This window comes from Ambystoma mexicanum, chromosome 6p (genome assembly GCF_040938575.1).
Source record: "Ambystoma mexicanum isolate Mex_15411 chromosome 6p, UKY_AmexF1_1, whole genome shotgun sequence".
Lineage (NCBI taxonomy): Eukaryota > Metazoa > Chordata > Amphibia > Caudata > Ambystomatidae > Ambystoma > Ambystoma mexicanum.
This window is the reverse complement of record NC_090935.1, coordinates 1258710517-1258736265: the sequence shown is the minus strand read 5'-3', so window position 1 is coordinate 1258736265 and position 25749 is coordinate 1258710517. Positions and strand designations below refer to the sequence as shown.

Genomic DNA, 25749 nt, shown 5'->3' with positions numbered 1-25749 from the left:
CTTCAATTTTCTGGTTAAGGAATAACTTTTGCTCTATAGGCAGATATAGTTCTTATAGATTAGCCTTACATGATTGGAGAAAGTGTGTGAAAACCCCTTACCAACTCATGAAACTTTACACATCATCCCCTGAAGATGGGTTCATCGGAATCCGAAACGCGTTGGCACCTTTAGGAGTGTTTAGGACAAAGTATAGAGCATAAGGAATTGCACTGCTCATACTGATATACACATTGTGTTGTCAAATTGTAAATTGATTAATTTGTTAAATGCTTAATCTTAACTGAATATGTTCTTGGAGTATGTTAAAGTACAGCTCTGATTTCTGTTTTTGGTTTGTTGAATCTGTTTTTTTAATCTGTTTTTTTAATCTGGTTTTGATCTTTGAATTTATATCCAATTGTATTCATGTATATTGATTTATTTTGTACACACTGGGGCTTTACAGTATTACTCAAAAATATATACTGTCTACCCACACTGTGTATGGTCCAGGTAGCTCTTGATTGTACTGGATCAGGTGGACATTACTGTTAGTTCTATGCACAAATGTGCATCCAATGAACAAGAAAGAACGATATATGCTTACTTTTTTTAAATAACCAAGAAGACGAGATACACCGAAGTGGGCTGTGTTTTCTATTTATGGAGACCCCTCTTCACTTTTGGGTATAAATATACTTGGGACTGTGTCCCAATAGGAGTGCAGCATAGGGCTATTGAGTGGCAACACCCGGTGTATGTTCTGTGTTGGCAGCTGGAGAGTTAGAATCCGGAGATGCGAGCAGTTCTTCACAGGTGTTCAGAAGAGCAGTTTCTGCATCTCTGGATGCTCGGAATCCAGATTGAGTTTGTAATTACTCTATAGTCACACACCAAGATAGATTGCCAAAGGGTTTAAAGAATGCTTAGTTAATGTTGTTAGAAACAAAGTTTTAAAATGTATGTTTTGTATTCTTTGTGAATATAAACATGTTAAATAAAAGTTTGAAAGGGAAGAATAGGGTAATAAGTGTTTTATGTAAAGTAGAAGATGGATCGTTACTAGGATGTATTTTAAAAACAGTACGAAATAAATGTAGAGGTAAGATTCTGATGATTACATAAATTAGAAGAGAAAACAGCATTCAGCAATCTTCTGTATAGAGTCATTACACCGTGGACATTTTTTTCTTTTTTTATAGTAGGTTTTAGAGAATTGTCATTAGCTTTATAGATGTGTAGATGGCCAAAACAAGGATGCACACAAAATGATATAAAAAAGTATTGTAATGGCAATGTCGATATCATTTTAATATTTTAGAATGAATTTTGATATCATAAAAAAAGTATTCCACACTTCACACAACTATCCGTGCCAATAGAAGTTTAAATAACAATTCTTAGTGTGTAGGTGACCAAACAAAGGACACACACAGGTTTTACAAGAATTATGGAAATTACATGTTTGGTTATTAGTGTAGTTTTTCTAATTGTTAATATGTTTGCACATACAAATGTTTGTATTGCCTACCTATTTACACTCAAAATAATGGTACACTGTTGGCATGTTCATTTTTATTTGTAAAACTGAAGACATTGTTAGGTTATATGTCTTGGTTTCCCGATTGAGGTTGTATAAATTAATCTGTGAATGAGTCATCATTTAATATGAAATCATGTTTGCACAATAGTTTAACATATTTTCATTGTAGTGAAATGCCTTTGTAGGTGCACAACCTATTGGGATTGTGGGCAATTCTTTTTAGAATTTGCTGATGCAAAACCAAGTTCATAGGTACCTAAATGGTTAGTATAGTTGAGGTAATCATACTGCATTTTCTTCCCTATACTACACTGTAGCAACCCTTTCTTTTTGAAAGTGTTATTTTTTGGATACCAATTGTTTACAATTTTATTTCACATATTATATAGATATACTTGTAGAAAGTGAGATAGTGTATAATTGGAATAGGTATATATATTTATTGAAGGATTATTCTTCCACGGCTAAACCGAGCAACGACTGGAGTGGTTCTATCTGCCGCTAAATGTTTCCCCTGATAACATTGTACCCACAGTTACAAAGAAACATTTCGGGGGATTTTAGGCACTCAAACTGCATAAAATAAATCACAACATATATTATGTATTTTTGCAGTCTGTGTTCAATTTTATCTATTTTTGTAACTTAGAGGGTGGCCCTTAAAGGGGCTGTTTTGAGGGAAGGGAAGGAAAGAGAGGGCGTGGCATATGGGAGGAAAACACATAAGGATGAAACATGTGACAAGGGAAATTAAAAAAAAAAGAAACATATTTTTTGTGGTATTTTCTTTCTTCAAAAAAGGGTGGGGGGAAATTGCTACTAAAAAAAAAGTACAGACGCCAGTTGATCTGGTGTTCAGATCTTAACTTCTCCCAACCCTTAAATGTGGCACCTCCTGTGGCTACCCATGCGAGGCATAGTTCACAGAAGACTCTCATCACTGAGAGATTGGGAGTCGGTAAAATGTCAGAAAGTCCTGTTGACACTGGTGCAGAAGTTGAGGCTTCATTCAGTGTCGGTGATGTCCCACTGGTGGATGCAGGTGCTCCACGTGATCTGTGCATGTAATGCATGAGGCTCATGCAATTTTATTTTGTGGTGCATTTATGATTTCCGAGAGGCATCATCCAAATCATCCCAGTGGACTCGCACCAGAGGGTTTATCATTATTGAAGTTCCTAGGCTTTGTGATGGAACATTGGAAGGGCCCTGTCATAGAGTTTCTTTGCACAATAGTATATCCTCTGCCTCTTTATTCAAACAGTGTTCTTTCACCTGGCAGTATCTCCAACTGTCTGGGATGGTTTTCATTCCAGTTGCTTTCTTTATGGGTGGTGACAGATTGGGGACACAAGTGACATCGTTATCACTGCTGCTACCATCCTGGTTGGACATGGTGGAGTGTCCAACGGGGGAGGAATATGTAAAACAACAATAATTACAACACTAAAAAGACAATACCTGAAAAAACAAAAAGTAAAACAAAAAAAAAGACAAGCTGAACAAATCACAAGATAAGGAATAGAGAATTAGGTGAAAAGTGGGTAAAAAGGAAGGATTAAAGGGTTAAAGTGCCAAATGTTCCTGTAGTTACTTGGATAATCTTTCTCTAACAAGCACTGAAAGCACTGATCAATATAAACTTTTTTGCGGCTACACACATGCTTATTGGACACCTCCACAAATGCAGATCTCATACGGCATGGGCATAGCCGCATCAATACATCACAACGTGTGATTGGACATTTTGTTGATGCAGATAGGAGGCACGTGTAGGCATAGAGCTGCACTGCGTGATATGATTGGCTGGCACATCAGGCACGAAGATGCATTAGATGCGTAGCCGCATTGAAGGAGGTCAACATCCTATTGGCTCATTTTGCATGTGCGGGTTGGTCAAACGGCATGGGCGTAGCCGCGTCAATACATCGCAACGTGTGATTCAATCATTTGTTGACGTGAATATGATTCATGTGTATGTGCGGAGCCGCATCGTGTGATATGATTTGCTGGCGCATAAGGCATGAAGAGGCATAGCCGTGTTGAAGGAGGTCCACGTCCTATTGGCTCATTTCACACGTACTGGTTTTGTCAAATGGCATGGGTGTAGCCGCGTCAATACATCGCAGCTTATCATTGGCTTGTTTGTTGATGCAGTTTCCCCAGCTATAATCCGATTGGCTGCTAAAAACAGGCGCAAAGCCGCATCAATGTAGCTTTCGAAGTGATTGGGCCTTCCATTGATGTGGATACTGCCATGTGCAGGTGCGACCCCTGATTGGGCAAAGTGATTGGTCAATCATTTAGCGCGAACACATCATTGCGCTAGGGTGTACCTGCGCGTACTGAAAACACATTTTGGTAGGCTGTATCGCATAACCGTACATACCTCTTCCAAACGCTTTTTTCATGTTTTCTGTCATTTCTTTCGGTCTCTTCGTGGGTGAACTTAATTGGAGCCTTCAGGAACCTTCAAAAGCAGTACCTTGATTTAGCCATTCCTTTTTTTACCTTTCTTGTTCCTATACCTTTGTCTTGTGCTTTGTAGTTTGTCAGTTTTAGTTATTTTAGCTTGTTACATATATATATTTTTTTATATTAAGTGGCAGAGTCCTTTTTGTGTTTCTGTTTTTTGTACAGTTTTAAATTTTCCTCCACGGTCCTGCATTAAGACCAGCAGTGATGGTGAGGTGGTGTGGGTGACTTCAGCTTTACCGCCACAGAAGAAGCAATCTGCACAAAAAAACATAGCTGACAGTTGGCAATATTTCTGCGTAAAGGACCAAAACAGCAAAAAGGAGATCGAGGAGGTCATGTGTAATTTCTGCAGTAAGGTTTTGCAGAGGGGACCTTCACACAAGCTGTCGCAAAGCTTGGGGACATCCACGTTAATTCAACATCTTGTTTGTGTTCATTGGGATGAAGTGGATGAATACTATAGGAAGGCTCATGTGAAACATTAGGTCAAAGCAGATGGAGCAAATCAACACAGCAGTATGCGTCATCTGTGCCACAGACTTCCAATTCGATTACCAACTATTTTCCACCAAGTAACACCCAACCTCAGTCCATCCTGCCTGCACCCGAACTTTCTAATTTTATCTTGATGTGCAAAACTTGTTACAGTACGATCATGGTGGAATGTGGCACCCAAGATGCTTTGGGCGAGGCTCTTTTAGAACATATGGCCAATTGCCAATGTTAGGTATATTTTTAAGTGTCCATTTTTTTACCCCAATCTTTAGAAAAAAACTCAAAAAATTTAAAATATATAAAATGAAGAAAAAATAAATGTTACTTTATTTAACTTTTAGTTATATGTATGAATCCTAGTTTTTTTTTCCTTCCCATTTCCCCATCTCTTTTTTCCTTATCCCCAAAACGGTCCTTTTGAGGACCAACTTTTCAGTTATAAAAATAGACAATAAAAACACATACTGTAAATCTGGATCAAAGACCTTTAATTGATGCTTTCAATACAGCGTGTGTTAAAAAAAATATCGTTATGTATTTAATTATAGCCGCAGTTATCCCATGTGGGAGCCGCAAGTAGACCACAACAGTTGTTGCTGCATTTAGCTGCGCATGTATTTTGACAGCTGTGGCTACAAAACTAATAAAAAAAACATATCTACATATATATATATATATATATGGGCAGAAGTCTTATAAATATTTATTTTAAGATATGTTGAGTGTAGTCTTTGTACACAGTTACTGTAACACCGTCATAACTTTCGATTTATCAACAGTACACAAACATGCAAATACTTTAAAAGGTTAAGTCTATATTCAAACAATGTTTTTTAACAAGTTTATTTGGGTGGAATGTGGTTGTACAATTTCTTTTTATTTTACTTTCTACACATTATATATTGTTTTCATTAGCCCAATTGTGTGTTTTATTAATGTCAATTATGTATGCCATAACAAAACCTTTGAAATTCAAGGAGAACATTTTAGTTGCAGGAACATTAAGGTGAGAAAAACATTGTAAAAAAACTTAAAATTCAAGGAAAACCCTTAGCTGCAGGGACGTTAAGGTGAGAACTTAAGCCACCTTAACTTCTTGCCCCCTGTTGCACAGCCTATGACCACAATGATGACATCACAGATCACATCACTAATTACATTATAACAGTAACCGGCATTAAGGATGGCCTTCAGCCATGGTCAGTGTGCATGGCCAAATATATTTTAACTCATTAATGGTTACTAATCATGGCCTTCAGTCATGGACACTGGCCACAGTCTTCGCCCATGTGCACTGCATATTTTAAACAAGGTTGGATACACCCCAGTGGGCCCGAGGCTCAGTTTACCCAACGAGCCTGGGGACTCTGCGAGACCTATGGAATTGAACTTATTATATAGTAAGTTGGAACATAAGGGGATTCAGACACATCATAAAAAATAACTGATCTATACACCTGCTATAAAAGTATGACTTTTCCTCTTACAAGAAACCTGGTTTAATACCACATTAAAAGTAGAAGGCTAGCACCTATTTCAGATGATGGCAAAACAGGGCATTAAGGGTGACTTATCATAGGTGTCCAACAAGATATTGTTTCAAGACCCATAGTGCTCCCTGTTGGTAGTAGCTCTGTCCTGGCCATCGAACTGGGACTGGATGTCCAGTATAAGAGGGGAAACCTGCTGCTCGTAAGTTTATACATCCCCCCCAGACACCCAAAGCCTGGATGAGATTCAGGAACTCTTACTGTATCTTTTTGCGGCTTGGGGGAGGTGCCCAAAAACCATTGAATACTCTTAGGCGTAGATCTTAATGCGTGCTTCATTGACGAACAAGTATGTGCCGATTACCGTCATGTGGCAAAGAGAAGCGAGATGGTACAGAAAACAAGCAATAGCAAGGGTGCCCAATGGGTAAACTTTTTTAGAGCCTGGGACATTACATTATTGAATGGTCAAACCGGGGGAAGGGCGGATAGTCCGGGGCAATACACCTGGGGACATAAAAACTGTCGTGTTACACTGGACTATTTCTTTGGTAACAATACATGCCTCAAAGAGATAGAAGATCGGAAAGTGTCCCTGAATAAATTTGGCGATCATGCTACACTGGTGTTGACCATATACAGGTCTAGGCCAGTAGACTCATAGTGTTGCAGGTCTGCAGTTCAATCACTCTGGGAATCTATTTGCTGGACGAGCTGACATGTAGTGGGGGCAAATCAGGCTATTGCCGTACTTAGTACCTGTGACTATAGATTACTGTGCAGCTTGAACACAAACCAAATAGAATGTTGGCTGAGACGATTAGCGCACAAAATGGATACTCTTCATTCGGGCCATTGAACAGTTGTGGACAAACATGCAAATGACTTTGACCCCTCCATTTGAGATGCAAAAAGGGAAATGAGAAGGAGGCTGAGAGATCTACGGTCAGCAGCAGTAGCACAAAGTGAGGTGAACCGAATAACAAAGGTCATTAAGGGAGAATATAAAAAATGGTTAAAACATTGGAGATTATCGATTAATAACAAGAAATGGCAAAATATGATATGTGTCCTTAAAAGTAAGAACATCAGAAACATATGGACAGCTATAGCGCTGACCAAAGGTGACAGTAAAAAATACACTTTAAACCCCAGAAGGGAACAATTGTGGCTGGATTACCTTTAGACCAAAGTTGACGGCCCCCTTCAGGAGCCGTGTTGACAAAATTGCCCAGGGAGAGGCGGGGGGAAGAGGGGTGACCACTGCCATACGCACCGAGTGACATTGAGGACACAATTGTTAAACTTAAGAACTACAGAGCCCCAGGCCCAAATGGACTAGCAAGTATAGTACTGAAACATGACCCGAGGGGGTGGGCCAAGATCTTGGAGATCTTATTTGACAAGGTATGCCAATCACAGATGATCCCGGATTCATGGCAGCAATCAATCCTCCTCCTCCCGGTCTAAAAAAAAGGAGATCGAATGAAACCAGAAAATTATAGGTTACTGGCACTACTAGATGTGACGGGCAAAATGTTCTTTACACTCATCCTGAGGTCCTTAAAGACAGGTTTTCATGCGGATGCTCGACCACCCATAATCTTAGGATCTTAGACTCCTTGTTTACCAGGGCAGCAACATCGGACGGAGCCCCACTTTATGTAATCTTTGTAGATTTCCAGGCTGCTTTCAATGTTGTAAATCAAGCAAAGATATGGAAAAAAATGGAGGAATGGGAATGCCCAAAGTGGTTGTTATCGATATTAAAGGGTTTACACCACAACACAGGGGGAAAAGTGAGATTGGACGATGCAGGCAATTTGTCGGGTAGAATTGTGATTGGCAGGGCGCCAAGCAAGGATGCGTCTTGAGCCAACTGCTATTCAATTTATATGTGGCCGATCTCCCCAGAAAGCTCCTAGCCACTATGGGATGTTGTCCCACAATTAGAGGTGTCCTATCCCATGTATGCTCTACGCTGTTGATTTGGTTAGCCTCAACCACACATACTGTGTAGCAAGGGGTATGTTTGAGGAACTGGCTAAGTATGCAGAAGAAAATGATCTGACCATAAACATGGAAAAAAGAAGGTCATGCTGATAGTGGCTAAAAAAGTTATTCAACCCATATTTTCCACAAGCCTGGGCAACCTGGATTATGTCAATAATTACCCTTATCTGGGCATTACAATGAGTGCAAAAAACGACTATATACATATAATTGAAGAAAAGAAGAACAAGGGCCATCGAATGACACACATGATAGTCAAATTTGCAAATCAGACCGCAGGCTACACAATCAAGGGAATAATTGCATTATACAAACAAAGCTACTGTCCGAAGGTTTTATATGGTTTAGAAGCCTTGGCCATGAGAGATGTAGGTTGGCTAGATACATTGGAGGGTTATTTCTGGAGAAAAGTATTGAAACTCCCCTCCTCCTACTCCTGTTGAAAACTTTAGGTTTGATTGGGCTGGTATCCCCTAAGGGCCTGTTACGGGAACAACAGGGTTTTTTGCATCTAAAAGCTCATTTAAACCCTAAATGCCAACTGTTGGCAGTAGGAAGTGGTGACTGGGGTCTGGCTTTGGAAAATAGCCGCAGGGACTTTAAACTGTTAATTGAAAAATGATATTGTAATATAAATTGGTATCCTAACTTTGACTGGGGCACAACGTTTATTGTCCTGAAAGCTCTATTTATTAGAAAAATTAAGCTTTGGGATTGGACTAATAATTATACCCGATTATCATTGCTGAGGACCCATCTACACGTTTCAAAGGTCACGCATTAATACATTCTTAAAGATACAAATTTAACACAGAGCTCTAGTCCGGCAGTCTGGAATTTACGACTAAGATTGCAAACTTACCAGCTCCCGTTGTTTGTTTTCATGGGTGAACATTCTAATATCCCTTTAGCACAAAGGATATGTTGTTTCTGTAAATTACCATGACAAATAGAGACCCCCAGGCATATAATTAGGGAATGTAAAGCATTGGGTGTCGCACACATGACCAAATTGGGAAAATATGTACACCACTATGAATCAATTAAGAGCAACACATTTTGGGATTACTGTATGAAAAGTGACTCCGGACAGGTGCATATAGCTCTCGATTGGGAACGGCGTCAATTTGTTAAACATTTGGCAAAATCTTAAAGAATAAACCCAGACGACAGTAGAAGGTAACTGCTTAAGATAGGTGGTTGGTAATACCCTACTATTAGTATAATCGCTGCCCGCAGCCTTATTGATTTTACTGGTAAATGGTTGGTCGATACTGCTTTACTTTATTTTAAATCACTGTTTTAACGATGAGGAAATGACGGAAATTTTAATGATGACATTTTATGTAACACAAGGCGACCACCGCCAGTACTAAAAGAATGTCTGATTGACTGACTGTTCTAACTATTATATATTTTATTTAATTTGATAAAGTAATGAAAGCTCTCATAAAAACTGACCTTGACGAGGAAATTCTGGTTTCTAACCCACTCAAAGTTTAAAAAAAAACTCGAACTTTTTGATTGGATTGAAACAGTAGAGAAGGTCAGATCAGATTGAGTTCCAAATCCTTTCTTGAGGGGGGAAAGGGAACTTGGGTGCCTCTCGTGCTATCTAATGAAATTCCCCAACAGAAAATTGCGCTCAAACTTCCTCAGAATGAGGCTAAACTTGGTCCATTGTGGGGAGGTCTTGGAAAAGCGAAAACAAGGGGATAAGGCAAAAAAAACTGTGTTCAATTTGTATAAACCCAGCTAAACAAATGTTAAGGCATTTGCTAATGGACTGTGAAAAATCATGGAAACATCGGTCAAGACTTTAAGAACTTTGTGCGGCGAGAGGAGGATATTATTTCAGACTTTTTGTGGGAAAGACTCATCTCTGGCACCAGTGCCGCATTATCATCGGCTGCTATTTAGGTGCTAATTAACTGTGAAATCAAGTTTAATTTATACATTCTTGGAAAAACAGTTCACCATAATGTTGATCTTTTAGAAACATGTTGAAAATATAAAGACCAATAGAATAAATGCCAAAAAAAGTAGCTGGGATAGTCAAAATTTAGAACAAAACGAGATATTTAATTTGAATTGGTATACACACAAAAATGTTTGTTAACTGTTTGTATTTTTTCACCTTTTGTAAAGGCTCATTGAGTCATAAACAAATAAAATATATATATATATTTTATACTGCTTAAAATTATGTCTATTGTGTACTTTTGATGCTAAATTTGTAAAGTTTCTTTTAGCCTCAAAACAAATAAATAAATAAGTATATTTTTGAAACACTAACAAGCCACCAAACATAGACCTTGGCCTTCACCAGTGGCTATAGCTTTCAGTTGTGTTGACTGTATATTATTTACACTCATTAGCCACTAGCCATGGGTTTTAGCACAATACTGGCCAGTGGCCATAATCTTTGGCTCTGCCCACTATATATTCTAATATATAAATGGGTCTGACTAGCCATGGCCTTTGATAATGAGCAGTCTGTACATCTTTTGCCCATATTGACTGTATATTTTGAAATACTAGCACGCCATAAGCGATGGATTTCAGACGTCCTCATTGTGTATTATACAACACCAACCATCCCCCATCTATGGCCTTCGGCCGTGCCCACTGTATATTATACACAGTAACCAGTCACAAGCCATAGTCTTCAACACAATACTAGCCAGTGGCTATGGCTTTGGCTGTGCCGACTGTATACTCTAACATATTAATGGGTACTAGCTATGGTCTTTAGCTATGGCCATTGACTACACCTTTCGACGTTGCACACTGTATGTCTTAAAACAGTGACGGGCACTAGGCATGGCTTTTAACCATGCACATTAGAATTTTGCAACACTGACCACTAGCTGTGTTGTTTGGTGATGGCCAGTGACCACAGTTTTCGTCATGGTCAAGTCCATGGCCTAAATTGGTATTAAGAAAATTAAAGTTTTTATGGGCTAACATATTAATCATGTTATGTCTAATGCCATTATTGATGTAATCTCTTATATACAATGTAATCAGTGATGTCATCAGTGATGCAATTTGTGATGTTCTCAGTGCTCCTTAGTGATGTCATCAGTGATGTGATCTGTGATGTCATCATTGTGGTCATAGGCTGCGCAACAGGGAGCGTGAAGTTAAGGTGGCTTTAGCTGAATTTCCGGGGTTTTGTTGCGTTAAGTTTTCACCTTAACGTCCCTGCAACTAAAGCGTTTGCCTTGAATATTACAGGGCCTGTGGTAGCGGCTCTGTAGTTATGGTTAAGTTGCTCAACCCATAGGAAGAGGCTTGAGGCTTATAACTTTGCCCTCCCCCTGAATGAATCCTCAAAACTTTGCAAAGAAAGTATATGGCCTTGCCAGATAAATCCTGCAAAGTTTGGTGAGGTTTTGGCAAGGGGGGGGGGGTGCAAAGTTATAGGGGGGTCCCAAAATATGTGGTTTTTCCCATAGATGCAATGGAACACATTTTTTGCTCATGCCTACAGCCCAAACTGCTGGACGGATTTTCACCAAATTTGCAGCAGAAGCAGTGGGCTTGGTACCAAAAGTGTGATTTTGCAAATCCATCCAGTAGTTGTTTTGAAAACGACAAAAAAGGAGGTTAAAAAAAATTGTGATATCTGGGTTCAGTCCATGCACTCACTTCCCTGTTTGGTCCACGGACGGGCCTCCGATTGGCCTAGAGGCCAACGTGAGGTCCGCGGACATAGGACGTGCCCGCTGATTGGATGATGAAAAGAGTGAATTGCTGTTGTCCACAGACACTGCGGTAAAAACATATTGGAAAATACAACATTGCACTTGTCAAACTTATCAAACAATTTTTGGGGAGTTGAGGGGTGATGAGGATGGGATATGGCCTTAAAAAGGCAAAAAACTGGTGTTTTTCTTCTCCAATGTCCGCAAACATTCCGGGCATTCCTGTAATATCAGTGAACATCGTAGATGTTCGGGGGCATGTATGCTTATTTGTGCATTGCAGGGTTGGTGAAAAGCAGTTTTTGGATGGCTTATAATTGGCGCCACTGAATGAAACTGCATGAAATTCTGAATTCTAGACCCGATTCTGAATGGTTTTGGAAAGTGTGGTGCTGTTTTGTGAAGAGGGAACAAAATTAGACGGGGGGTCCCAAAATATTTTAAAGACTTATAAATGTGGTGCTATTTGACAAATCTGCACAAACGTTTGCAAAAAGATTGTACATCTAGGTATAAATGTTTTTGCAAGGTTTGGTGGGATTTTGTCAAGAGGGGGCAGAATTAGAGGGGTTGTCTCAAAATATTGTAAAGGCTTAGAAATGTGGTGCCATTTGATGAATCTGAACAAATGTTTGCAAAAAGATTTTAGGTCTAGATATAAATGTTTTAGTAAATTTTGGGGGTATTTTGTCAGGAGGGGGCTAAATTAGAGGAGGGTCTCAAAATTTTTAGAAGGCTTATACCTTTGTTGACATTTGATGAATGTGGACAAAGGTTTTAAGAAATATTAGAGACCCAAGCTTGAATGTTTGTGCAAAGTTTGAATGGATTTTGTCAAGTGGGTGTTAAGTTATATGACTATTGCATGTACGTACATTTTGACACTTTTAAAAAATAAAACATGGGCAGATTTCCAGCAAACTCGTGTAAGGAGCATTGGCAAGGACCTGAAAGCATGGTTTTGCAAATGTGTCCCTGTTTTATTTTTTGACAAGTGTCACAATGTAGGTACAAAATATAGTGATATACCTTTGGTGACTGAGGTATAGCCTGCGGCCATGGGCAGTGGCCAGATTGTCCGGGTAATGGCATAAGGTCATGACCCGGACAATCTGGATACTGGCCATGACCATGAGGGCCGACCAATGGGGATAAAGTGGCCCTGTTCACCAGGGACCAGCAATGTGGTTACGTTTTTCGAAATTGGGATAGGTTTGAAAGGGAAAAAAAATGTGCTTGTGGTAATATGGTCATGGGATTCTCTCTTTGCCTTCTGCAGGCCGCCATTGAAAGGGAAGAGGGGCTCTGTACGGAGCCCCGCCTTCCCTTTCCATGGTGGCCATCTTGGAAAAGGATTTTCCTTCCTACAGCGGGACACCGCGTGCATCCCGTTGTAGGAAGAAAAATCCTTTTTTTAGCAGCCAGGGTTACCGTTTTGGCAACCCGGGGTGCTTATGGCATTCATCCCCCATTGGAGGGACTGGAACTGGGGATAACGGTCGAGAGCCCTTGTTATCCACCCGCACTTCGCTTGGGCGGATAACCTCGGATGGCGGGCCATTCTCCCCCGTTCCAGTGGCTGGAACGTGGGGTGAATGCCAAATTATTCCCATTAGCATAACACAAAATGCTAATGGAAATGTTGGAAAATCTTATTGAGTCTATGGACTTTACTGAGAAATGTAAAGTAGATGGAGCCCATAAGATTTTTTTTAGTTCTATTTTTTAACTGTCAAAGGTTTTTTGCTGTTTTTTTATTTTTCTTTTTTTGCAGGAGAGGTTAGAACGTAAGGTGGGGAGGGAAATAAGGGAAGAGGCACCAAGCAGTAATATGGAGGGGCAGGTGGACAGGGGAATATGTTGTGTGTGTGTGGTACATCTAAGGTAGGGGGCAGTGTTTCTCATGCTCCTTGATGACAGCTTCAAAAGCACTTCGAAATTGCTCCCTAATGCAGAGTAGTGTGTTGCAGTATATACAGAGGACTGTTGTCTTGAAAAGATATGGATTAACAGCCTTTTATTGCTTGCAAGGTAGCTGGTGGGATTTTGTGCACCACAGACGTAGGCTGTGTGGTTACAGTATTGGTTGAGGAGGATGAGGTGGAGGAAGACAGCCTACTACTTGCTAAGAAAGGAACAGCCTTTCTGAGAGCATTGCACTGGTTGGATTGGGTGTGGCGGCGCATGGAGGTGGTCCCGTTGCAGTACTTTCCATGTAGTCCACGACGGAGTACAATGTTGCAATCAGTGCTTTCCACTTTGGTAGCTTTATCCTTTGGTACATTCCCAACAGTGGTAACGATCTGCCACACCGATGATTCTCTCTTGGTGCTAGAGGTAGGCACTTCCTCTACCTCATCTTCTTGGTCGTGTAGGCCTTCCAGCTGGTGTTGGTGGTGACTCTTGGGGAGGAGGGATGGCAATTGCTGATGCCATATTTAAGATAAATAGCAGTTTTGCTAATATTCTTCCAAGTATCTGGTCTGTACTAGATTGTTAATGGATAATGAGTAAGATTAGGTGTACGAGCTGTGCAAGGGGGAAATGTTGAGCTTGAAAGTTCATAGAACAGTAGAAAGTGCAGTTCCGAACTGCCCCCGAAGCACAGACCCAATCGCAACGTGCGGATGCCTTCGCAATGTCAGATGTTCGTGAATGTCGATGGACACAAAAACAGTGCAAAAAGTTGCAAAAAGTGTATACAAGTGTTAACAATGATGCTAGAAGGTGGTGAATGGCAGAGTCTTAAGGTGAAACTTTGTAAATTGGCCCAAAATGTTGCTATAATGCGCTAAGTATGATATTAGTAAGTTGTAGGAAATTAGCATGCACTGGTAAAAACCCATGAAATTCACTGAAAAAACTTTGTTAAAGGGACGTTATGGTTACAAGTAAAACCGAAAAAACTAAGCAACCATAACTCAGGCCACCATCGTGCACTGCTAAGACTAACACCGAGGACATCAAAGATGACATCACAAATGTCATTGATGACATCACAAATGACATCATGTATGAAATTAATTTTGATGAAAAGTCCCTACAAGGGTTGTGTTTAAAATGTTGGTAACAAGATGCCAGGGGTGATTGGGAGACCTATCATGAACTACTTAATCTATTAAAGCATCTACTCATCTAAACAAAATATTATATTGGAGTGTTGTTAATACAGGAACCTAATTATAGATAAACATAGGCAATGTCTGCAGCATGCACCATAGAAGTACAATATTTATAATCTTGTAATTTTGGATAGTAAAATAATAAACACTACCTTATCAGAGTTTTGAGTAATGTTAAACGTATAATAACTAGCTAACAATTCAAGACTTACTACTCACTTGTGCTAGTACAAACAATACATATATACATATGAAGACCCACAATGCATACAAATCAGTAGCACATACAGGGAAACTAACGTAAGAAAGAAACACCATCACCAGAAAATGTTAATATTAAAGTTTATCTTCATGTATACAAATAAATTGTGTTTGAGGTCTACTTATTGCCACATGTATGTGCACTATGAGCTGAGACCAAATGTCTAGATATTTAGCACTTTTTGAATTTTAATATTCTGACTGACAGTGAACAAAACCACCTGGCCTAGATATTTCAGTGAACAAAAACAAGTGGCCCAGATATGTGATGTCATTAGTGAAGTCATCAATGACATTGGTGATGTCATCTTTGATGTCCTGGGTGTTAGTCTTAGCAGTGCACAGTGGTAGCGCTAGTTATGGTTGCTTAGTTTACCATAACTGGCAAATTTCTGAGTTTTTTTCGGTTTTACTTGTAACCATAACGTCCCTGTAACAAAGTTGTTTCATTGACTCTCATGGGTTTTTATTAGTGCAATTTAACCATAACGTCCCTTTAATAACGTTTTTTCAGTGACTATATATATATATGCACAAATGTATTTGGTAAATGCCAATCTTCTTTTATTTCCAGATTGATGTATTAAGTTATGTTTGTAGCAGATACTATCTGCCCAATGATATTATTTCAGAAACACATTCAGTCTTCTTTCACAAGCAGGCTTAATTTAATGAAGTACATGAGGAAAATCTATTCTTGTTTTTGAATAAATATGGAGGAATTTTGAAAGTTTTCAGAAGAATCACCATTGGAATATTTACTTTGGATTAGTGCAATTTGATTAAAGCTTAGGGCTCAGAAGTGCACTGTTTATATTATACACATGCACACATGCAGGCCAGCACATGTATATGTGTAATGTGTAATACATACATGTCATATATCATATATATTTCATAGATATTCCATATCTGTGATATGTTGTACATATTGGGTGACATATATGAACAACAGAATACATATGCCAACCTAACGCAGAAAATGTGCTTTCGTTAGCAAGTATGCACCTGTTAATGTGGGGGACTTTAGCCATATATTTGTATATCGGTTTTTGTGGCACACATCTGCTGGCAAATACAGAACAGGCATAATGTACCCATCGACCTGTGCATTCTGAGCTGTTCAAGTGCACCAGGCCTTTTGCTGCATACCAGAGCTGCCGAAAAACATCTGTATACCCAGCACATGCACCACTTCCAAGCCTCACAAATATATGAGTGCACCATTTAAGTGCCACAGACTTGTGCTATGCCACCTCTGAAACACAGGGGCAAGACAGTATCGGGCATGCATGCTCCTGAATGCACACATGAAACTGGAGAAGAGTTCACGGGACAGACCCTGGTATGTTCTGCTCATATTGCTGCAGTCGGACACATTCTGATGCCCTACGACAGAGATGCAGACTCACTAGCCCCAGCACACACGCAGCCAGGTCCCTTCACATTGCAACTGGAAAGGAGTGCAGCGCCAAAAGCGTGCAGAAAACAAGGACTTACTTGGATGTTTCGGAGGCTTCCTTCAGTTCATCATCCAGTCTGCAGGGGGCAGCAGCGCAAGGCGTGGAGGCGGAGGAGGGAGGAAGGAAGAAGCAGGCAGAGCGTGAGAGAGCAGCCGAGCAAAGCCAGGCAGACACACGGTCGGTACATGCGCCTCACATGAGGGTTCCGGTAAGGACATACATAAGTAAGCGGGTAGGTCGGCCTTTCAAGTTCCAGGTTCAGCGTGGCATTAAATGCGAGGTGTTGCTGCTTTAGGATTTCTCAGTGAGCCTGCGTGCCCTAACCCAGGAGTTGAGCTGAAAGCAGACATTAAACATAGACACTGTGGCGCAGTTACTGGGCCTTGCATGCTGGAGGGAAGGCGGGAAACAGTCGGGCGCTTTGTGAGGCCCCAGGGGGAATTAGTTGCAGCCTGGGCCAGCAAGGTTTCATTTGCAGGGGAGGAGGTTGATCTCAACAGCATTGAAAGAGGAAAAAGACAACTAATTACAGACAATCAGGAGGAAGGAATTCTTTCAGCGCTGCTGTTGAGGTCACCTCCACAAGTGAAGGCCTTCTGAGCACAGACTCAATTGGTTATTGATAGCAACCAGGCCTGCCGGCCGCAAGCATTTACCTCACAGTTCTTGAAAAGCACCTTTCTTCCTCATACCTTATGACACAAAATAGGTTTTAAGCGTGGAGAGTAGGTCAAAGTACGGTACATTTAAACAATGATCCCTGTTGTGCTTCTCTTTTAATTAAAAAACAACATGAAACTGTCACATGCAAAAAGGTTTTGGATCAAATTCAGAGCCTTCATTAACTAAGCTGTCCTTGCGAGTAGGCAAACATGTGACATGCAATACACATTCGTTTTTACTGTGCTTCAGCAAATAAGCACGTTTTTGGAAAAATCTAACATTCTTGAAAATCTATCAAAACATTTCAGCATGTGCATTGTTTTATGAATTTTGAAATACATTGAGCAGAAGATGGCTCTATCTGCAAAAACATACATATACTTTCTACCTGTTATTTTGTACATTGTATGTTGTGTTTATTATTTCTTTTGTAACTCATCGCTTTATGAATTTGGTTTTGTGTCATCTGATTGATTGCATTGTATACACGGTGTCCTTTTATCTTCAAGCAGTTATTACATTTTGAGCAAACGTAATTTAAACATGTTTGGCATTATTGTTAGTTCAGTTAAATACTGATTTATTCTTTTGTAATGAGTGGTGCTGCTTTGCAGAATTGGTAAATGTATCTCATGGAGCGTATTGCATTACGAACATGAGGAATGCGGCCTATGAATGAGACTCAAAAGTACATTGCTCCCCAGGGGACTGCAAGGATTGCAAGTTAAGGAGTGAACTGATCTTTGATTGCCTTTGTCCTAGTTGTGTTGTGCGACTGCATGGACCGTCTTCTATGTTTGCCCCACTTTTTTCTTCATTGGCGACAAGGATGTTATCTTGGCGACCAATCCAGGATTGGACACGGGGGTTTGCTCATTTGTGATGTAGCATGCCAAACTGGGTAAAGCACAAAATGCAACCAGGACAGATACCTCAGCTCGTGTTGCTTTATAAACAGTAGCTGTTTGGAGGCAAGAAGGAAAGTATTACTTCATCATCTAAGAAGCAATACAGAGAAATCATGAAACCTCTGCCTTCTAAAATGCTTTTTGGCACTTGCTGCAAATGGCTCTGAGCTATAACATTAGTGATGTGAGGAACTACACTAATGTCCACGAAGAGGGTGCAAAGAACCATCTGTGGCAAATGAGAATGGCTGGGGTACTGTAAACTGTACTCTTGTCTGGGTGTATGTGTGTATCTGTGCTCGCATATGCCTTGGTGTGTGTCATTGGATGCTGGTCTACCAGGAGAGCGCCAGCAATCACAGGTCACAGGCAGATTGCATGGGCGCATGTGTGAAACTGTGTGGGACCTACAGAAATTATAGGAACACGGAGTGTGGCCATACATGTCACTGCCCTAGCAAATGAAGACATATCTAGAGCCTGGAGTAGAACTATGTGAATATGCACGGTTCCTTGCCAACACAGTGCTGTGATGTGCATCTGGTGCAGTATCGCCTGCTGTGGGCTTGTGCACTTGTTATGAAGCATGCTTTATAAGGGAGGAGAGACTGTTGTGGCAGGCCTTTGGAGAAGATTGAAAGTCGAGGAGAACAGGGGATGAAAAGTTGCCAGACCTGGTAAACTTGCAGGGGAGAGCGGCCAGTGCTCTGCAAGAGGAAGTTGTTCTATGAGGATCGTGCCTCACTTGCGGCACCAATGGACGCCTAAATGGGGGCAGTTATAAACAGTTGTCATTTTCTTGATCTTGGTTTGCCTCTTTTTTCTAAAGATGGTTTATATATAAATGGGCTGCAAGGTCACCACAAATGGCAGAAGGGTACCATACAAATCAGTTTCCATTACGTTATGAAAGAATACGCTATTTTAACTTCAGCTCATTGGTGGCATGATTATGCCAAGAATGGCAGCCTCGCCAAGATTTTTTTCACCCATGCTGGACCTTGCGATATGGAAGGGATGAAAATAAATGTTAAGGTGTATTTTCTTTCAGCAGCAGCGGGGAAGCAGTATCTCCGATCAGATGAAAATCCTGTATTAGTGCATTGTGTGCGGTGGGAAGACTGAGAATGCACAGGCATTTGGCCTGCTATGAAGAGGATCTGCCGGTGATGAAAATGACCATGAATGGCCCATTTGATGGGTATTTTGTTGATGAACCCAATGCAGTGCTTGAATTTTAGGAACTTTTTCTGATGGTGCAAGCGGTACATGAGAGCAAACATAATGATTTCCCGGGAGAATAGCTAAGCCGCAAAGTGCTCGCCTTGGAAGCAAGACGACATGCAGTGACACAGGTTCGATCCCCGGAGCCACGCTTAGAAACCTCTGGGTATTAAGCGCGTTATAAATAACTTATCATTATCATATCATTATCATTGCAGCCCTAGATGCTCATGGCTTTGAGGCAAGTCAAGAGATCTTCAGAGTGGGCACATTTGGAATCAGTGAATTATGCATAGTTGGAATGTTTAGGTCCAAGAGAAGCTAGTGAGGGTGTCCTACACCCATTGAGAAGATGATAAACCATCGGCTAGTAGTGCAGAGTACACTAGACATTGTGTGCAAGAGGAGAGTGGGGTTTGGAGAGGAAGTGAAGTGGATGGGCAACAAAAAAAGAGTAAACCGTGATGGACTGGAAACTAGGCCTGGAGAATTTAGCAAGAAAGCTGGCATGGTAAATGAAAACTATGGGGCTTAATATGCTTTGTTGTGGTATTTCGGCTACCTCCAAAGGATGTCCAGCATTGGAAGGTAAGTGCAGGAAATGTGGATGGAGGGGCACTATGCTTGCATATGCAGAGCGCATGTGAAGGAGAATGTGAGATGTGCGGGTGGTGGGAACGTGGAGGGTGAACCGACTGACTTGATGTGGCCCATGGGGGAGAAAGCAAACTCCTTGCAGTTATATGCCTGTGCTTTCTCTGCACTGCAGAGTAGGCACAGACAGACATACTTCGAGCATGGTGCAGACCTTCTTAGTAATACTGGCCGCAAGGCATTTAGGGAAAAAGGGGCAACAACTAAAACTTTTTCCAGGACTGTGATAATCATGAACACAGAAGGTATGTCCTTGGCACGAATAGTATCCATTAATAAAGTTGTGCATATCTCACCAAATGAGTCTCAAAGAGCCATCAACTGAGTCAACATGGGCTATTGATCTCGTATGGATGTTGATATGTAGCTCAAGATTATCAACTAACGTATAGGCCAGACACCCTTATTTGGCTGGTCTCCAACTAGTTTAGTTCCTCAATACAAAATTGGCGATAATGAGAATATTTTACTTAGAGGGTGAAAGACTCGCTTTAGGGGTCTCGGGTAGAGCAAGTAGCATCACAAGAGTCCAAACTGCTCATCACGGAGTTCAGTTCCATCATTCACATAAAATGTAATTATTATGTGTAAGTGTCCAAGGCATGAAAACCAAGGATTAAAGAGACAACACTGCGGCAAGGTACTACAAGATCATTAGGGGCTGCACGTTCTTTAATAGTCCCTGCCTAGGGTTAGAGGGTCATCCAAAATGACCAGCTACATTACAGGGGGAAACCACTGCAATTAATATAAAATGAAAGAAGCCTGGAGTTTATTTCTTTCTTTCTTTTATAATGCACTAACTTGCTGGGGTGCCTATTGAAAGCACCAGGTGGAAACCAAACAGGACATTGAGTGCACTACAAATGTGTCACATAAGTAATAGGACGCATGGGATGACATTACACACACAAGTAGTCTGCTCACCTACAGTCGCTGTCAGAGGTCTCAGCTGACAGTTTGGTTACATATTGTGGTTGTTGCTTTTGCTAAGTCACCAATGGTTACAGAAATTCTGCTGCTTGCAAGTTATGTATATTACAACAACCATAAAACAAGTGGACGTGGGAACAGGTCAGGTAACCATTTGCAGGGCCAAATCAGGCAAATTCAACGTAATCAGGTAATGGCTAAATGTGACCGTGGGGAAATGTGCATAAATGAACACCAGTTCTCATTCTATAATATGTCACAAAGCAGTTTTCTACTCGTGGTCCACAAGCAGCAAAACTCCCAAACGACCTCTGTGTGTTAAGTTGCAGGCATTTCTCTAAATAATTTATGCTTAAAATAGCGCACACAAATGCCAGCAGTAGTTGATGTTTCCCCCTGGGCCAAGGCTCAGGATAGAGAAAAACATATGTCAAGACTCCCCCGGCATGTCTATTTGTATTTCTCTATAATTACTCACTGCAACGTTCAGTTCACCCGGGCCTTTGTTATTTTTGTGCTGTGCTAGCGCAGCTTAAATAGTAGTATTTAAGCATAGACCATTCTAAGTAAAAGCAGAGAGAGCCCTAGCAACACATGTCGCCTCTCTCTACACCCGAGTGTTTGGTTTTGATGGCAATACATGTATCTACATGACTGTCATTCTGTGAAGGCATCTCAATTTTTGTTTATTTTCCAGGAAGAGAGAACCTATGGGAGGGGTTCACAAACTTATTCATAAGTGAACCTTTTTACAGATGACACCCTACAGATGGAACCTTGTTGCCTAAATCCATTCGGACTGTGCACCATGGTTGAGAAAAGGCGACAGATGACAAACAACCATGGAGCGCACTGCACGATTGTGCTGTTTTCCTGCAGCCACGCTCTGAGCTACCCGCACCAAATTTCCTGACACAATGATTTACCTGACTGAGGTTTTCACCTGGAAATAACAATTTTGCCTTAGAGAGAACGGCACAGACTAGACTGAATGAATGGAATGGAGAAACTACAAAAATAACTTGTGAGATTGGTGATGATTGCAAAACATATTGTATACATTCTATATTTTCTTTTCTTTTTTTAGTATTGCAATATTTGGGGACCACTGTTTTAAGTGAATCTAGGCATATAGCAAAATTGGGCTCACTGGGTAATTGGTGCTTTTGAAATATGTGGAATGCGAGCACCAAATGTTGTGGGTATAGAAAAAGTGAACCACATGTTACAACTCCACCAGAACGTTCACCGTGATGGGAATTAATGGTAAAAAGAGGGATTGGGGTGTTATTATTTTTGAAAGAATGGCACTGTTATACTGCTTACAATCCCAATAAAAAAAATTCCAGAGCATGGAATTTTTGACTTAGAAACATGAGGGTACCTTAGGCAAAGGTTGTCAGCAAAGGGAACAAAGGAAATTAGATCATTTCAGTGGGAACATACAGTAAATGGGAAGATTACGCTAGTCAGAAAGCAATGAGGGAAGCATAGAAAAGGAAGCCACAGTCAGAAAAAGAGAAGTCTAGTGTATATGATCAACAGACGTTAAAAGAGGATTGGGAACAGGGTGAAATGCAAGAGAAAACAGCTTATGTTGTTCATAGACCTCAGACAAAGGCATCTGCACCCTTTGAGTATTCAGAGGCAGACCCCTTGTGGGACATTTATTGCCTAAATGCCTTCATATAATATGGATGATAAGATAGACAAAATTGGCAAGGATGACCAGGGACCCTCTACTCTGGGTTTCATACTCCCAGAAACTCGAGCATGCATTAAATCATGGTTGGAAGAATGGATTAAGGCAGGAATGAAGGGACCAGCCCTCGCCTCTAAAGTTATGAAAACTCAGTCCCCACAGGCAAATAATATAATTTTGCATCAGGTATATGGACTAGGATTTGAAAAATATAAAGAACATAATGGCAGTCAGAAGGGGTCTCTTGAGGAGTGGCCTTTGCCTGACCAGTATGAGGATATAGACTGCAAGTGCAAGAGCTTTAACTTAAATGAATTGGGGTGTGAACATGGAATTTGAATCTTACTTGAGTGGCTCACAAAAGCCTCTGTCTCCACTCATCAAGCCCCTATGAGGGAAGTTACAGGGCTTAGCCCAGACCATCCAACGCACCATGTATATGTACCATGGAATAGGATGGAGCTGTTGTCTTTTACAAAAGATTTTTCTGACATCAGACAGAACACTGAACAGTGGTATAATCAGACTAACAAAATTATACGCCCAGGTCCATTAACATTAGGGGATATCGACCAATGTTTTACATGCATATTGCCTCCCGACATATGGAGACAGTGTAGGAAACAGAATAGTGAAGAACCGTCAATTAAGTGGTAGGCTTTGGAGAAGAAGGAAGTAGTGAAATTAATCACCTGTAGACAGAACGAAGGCGAGTCGGTAGAAAAGTACTTTGCAAGGAAAAAATAGGTTTTCTCCTTTTGTAGTGGTATGGATCTGGGTACCAAAGAAGGGCAAATAGCCTTTTGTTCACACTTTGTGGAACGACTGCTCCCATACGTGAAAAATCACATACAAACATATGAATCAAAGTGGACCATGCAGAATGCAGCTCAAATTCTGACTGTGGCCAGATATTATGCAAATAGACATACAAAAGAAAAGAATGAAAAAGAAAATTAAAAAGATATAAAGACAAAAGTATTAATGCAGTAACAATTTCCAGAACGAATTAGAGGGAGAGGTATGCCATGAGGAGAGTAATGTCAAGAGGAATGTATACGGGAAGAGGGGTAAGTGCTCCTCCATCATATAGAGGAGGAATAGTGGACAATGGATGCCATTATAGCAAAAGCTCAGATCATTGGATTCGAGAATGTCCCACATGCCCAAGGCAAAGAGGACAGTCTATGGGACGAGGAATAGTAAGAGCAGGCGAGAGTCAGTTTGATGGTAGTAATGCTGGAAACCAGTGTCAAGGACAGCCAAATTGTTTTGATTTAAGGCAGGGATAGCAATATTCTTCCTGGGACTATTATGAAGAACAGCCATATCCAGATTACTATGCAACATTGGATAGCCCAGGAGAGGGGAAAGGCAGAGTACAAATACCTGTTGACCCCACAGGTGCAGAAGTTCCTTTTAAATACAGGAGCAAACCATACTTATATTTCCCACAAACTAGTGCCTTGAATACTCCACTCTGGGAAAATTAACACCTCAGTGGGATTTTCTAATAATTCAGTCTGCAGTTCAGTATCAGAGCCCATTCACTTTTAGATAGGGCCCTTTTCCTGCATGGCTCAGTTTATTGTAACAGAGGGATGGCAAGGAAGGCTCACTTATTGAATGGAGAATGGTGACATATCTGTGCGCTATCTATAAAATTGTGGTGCCCCATTTCCTAGTTATTCCAGATATGACATCACGTTTGACTATGGTTCCTCCCTCCGCACAATACTTTACGGTTGTGGACTTAAAGAATGCATTTCCGGCATTACAAGACTTGAGGACAGGCAATACCTTTTTGCCTTTAGCATGGACGGTTGTTCACATTTTATAGAACACCCAAAGGATACACAGAGAGCCCGAGCATTTACAGCCAGGCATTAAAAAGACAATCAGACTCTTTTACCCCATCTCCAGGCACTGTCTTATTGCAGTACGTTGATGACCTACTTATAGCAGCAGATACCAAGGGAGGGTGTGTGGACTGCACCACGCACCTGCTAGAGCTTTTAGCTCCCTTAGGATACGAGGGTTCCCAAAATAAGCTACAATTTTGTGAGCAGCAAGTCACTTATCTAGGTCTCTTACTTACTAAGGGAGAGAAAAGATTGCATCCGCAACAAATGCAAATGATACTTAACATGCCAGTACCCTGTACACAATAAGAGGTTAGAGGATTTGTGGGGATGACTTAATTCTGTAGAAAATGGATTCCAAACTTTTCTTCGTTAGCTAAGCCCTTACTTGAACTTACTACTAGCACTACTCCTGTACCTCTCCCCTGGACTCAGTTTCATCAGGAAAGCTTTCAGGCACTGAGGTCTGCCCTATGTAAATCTCCTGCATTGGGAACACCAGACTATACTAAACCCTTTTCTCTGTGCATGAACTAAAAGGGTGTGCTTTGTCAGTTCTCAGTCAACCACAAGAGGAGAATAATAGACCATGCGCCTATTTTTTGACCACACTAGACCCAGTGGTTAAAGGGATGTCAAATTGCCTAAAGGTGGTAGCAGCTGCTGCCCTTTCTGTGAAACAAGCATAAACTTTAGTATTGTGCCATTTTTTTACTATTATTGTTCCCCATGCAATAGATATTCTCCTGACCAAAACACAAATGCAACTTTTAACTAATGCATGACTAACTACATATGAGTTGGCCCTGTTCGCACACAACGGTACTTTGTGAAGATGTAATACCTTGAACACTGCCACCTTGCTGCCCCTCCCTTCTGATGACTTTGATGACTTGCATAACTGTATACTAATAACAGACGAGGAGACAAAGGGACGGGTTGATTTGACTGATGCTTTGAAGGATTTGGAATGTAATACAGCTGATTTTGTATGGTATTCTTTTTTGTAACAGAGAGCCAGTTGCAGATGTTCAGGGCTTGTGAGATATGGCATGAGGGCTTCACCCCCCAAACTGAGTTTAGCTCCTTTATTTTGGATAAGTTGAAGTTGGTTCAGCTGGTTTTTGTTTCGTCTTGGATAGATAATATTACAATAGTTTGGACAGGATAGGAAAAGGGCTCTGGCCACCTCTAATTTCGGTGTCATTTCCAAGTAGTGAACAATTCTCTGAAGGATGTCGATCTG

At 40.8% G+C, this 25749-nt stretch overlaps 1 protein-coding gene across 10 annotated transcripts in view; it reads right to left on the bottom strand.

The window, feature by feature from the left end:
• Positions 1-25749, bottom strand: part of PRUNE2 (prune homolog 2 with BCH domain) — a 743862-nt gene that overhangs the window by 86266 nt on the left and 631847 nt on the right. For 4 of the 10 annotated variants that reach the window (XM_069625908.1, XM_069625910.1, XM_069625914.1 and 1 more), the window contains 2 exons: positions 17214-17249; positions 16595-16633 (listed from right to left, as the gene is read on the bottom strand). The exons of 1 other annotated variant lie outside the window; for it this stretch is intronic. In XM_069625908.1, the coding sequence (XP_069482009.1) occupies positions 16595-16633; positions 17214-17249 (75 nt within the window). The remainder of the gene's footprint in view (positions 1-16594; positions 16634-17213; positions 17250-25749) is intronic. 5 more of the 10 variants (XM_069625909.1, XM_069625911.1, XM_069625916.1 and 2 more) reach the window with 2 other exon arrangements.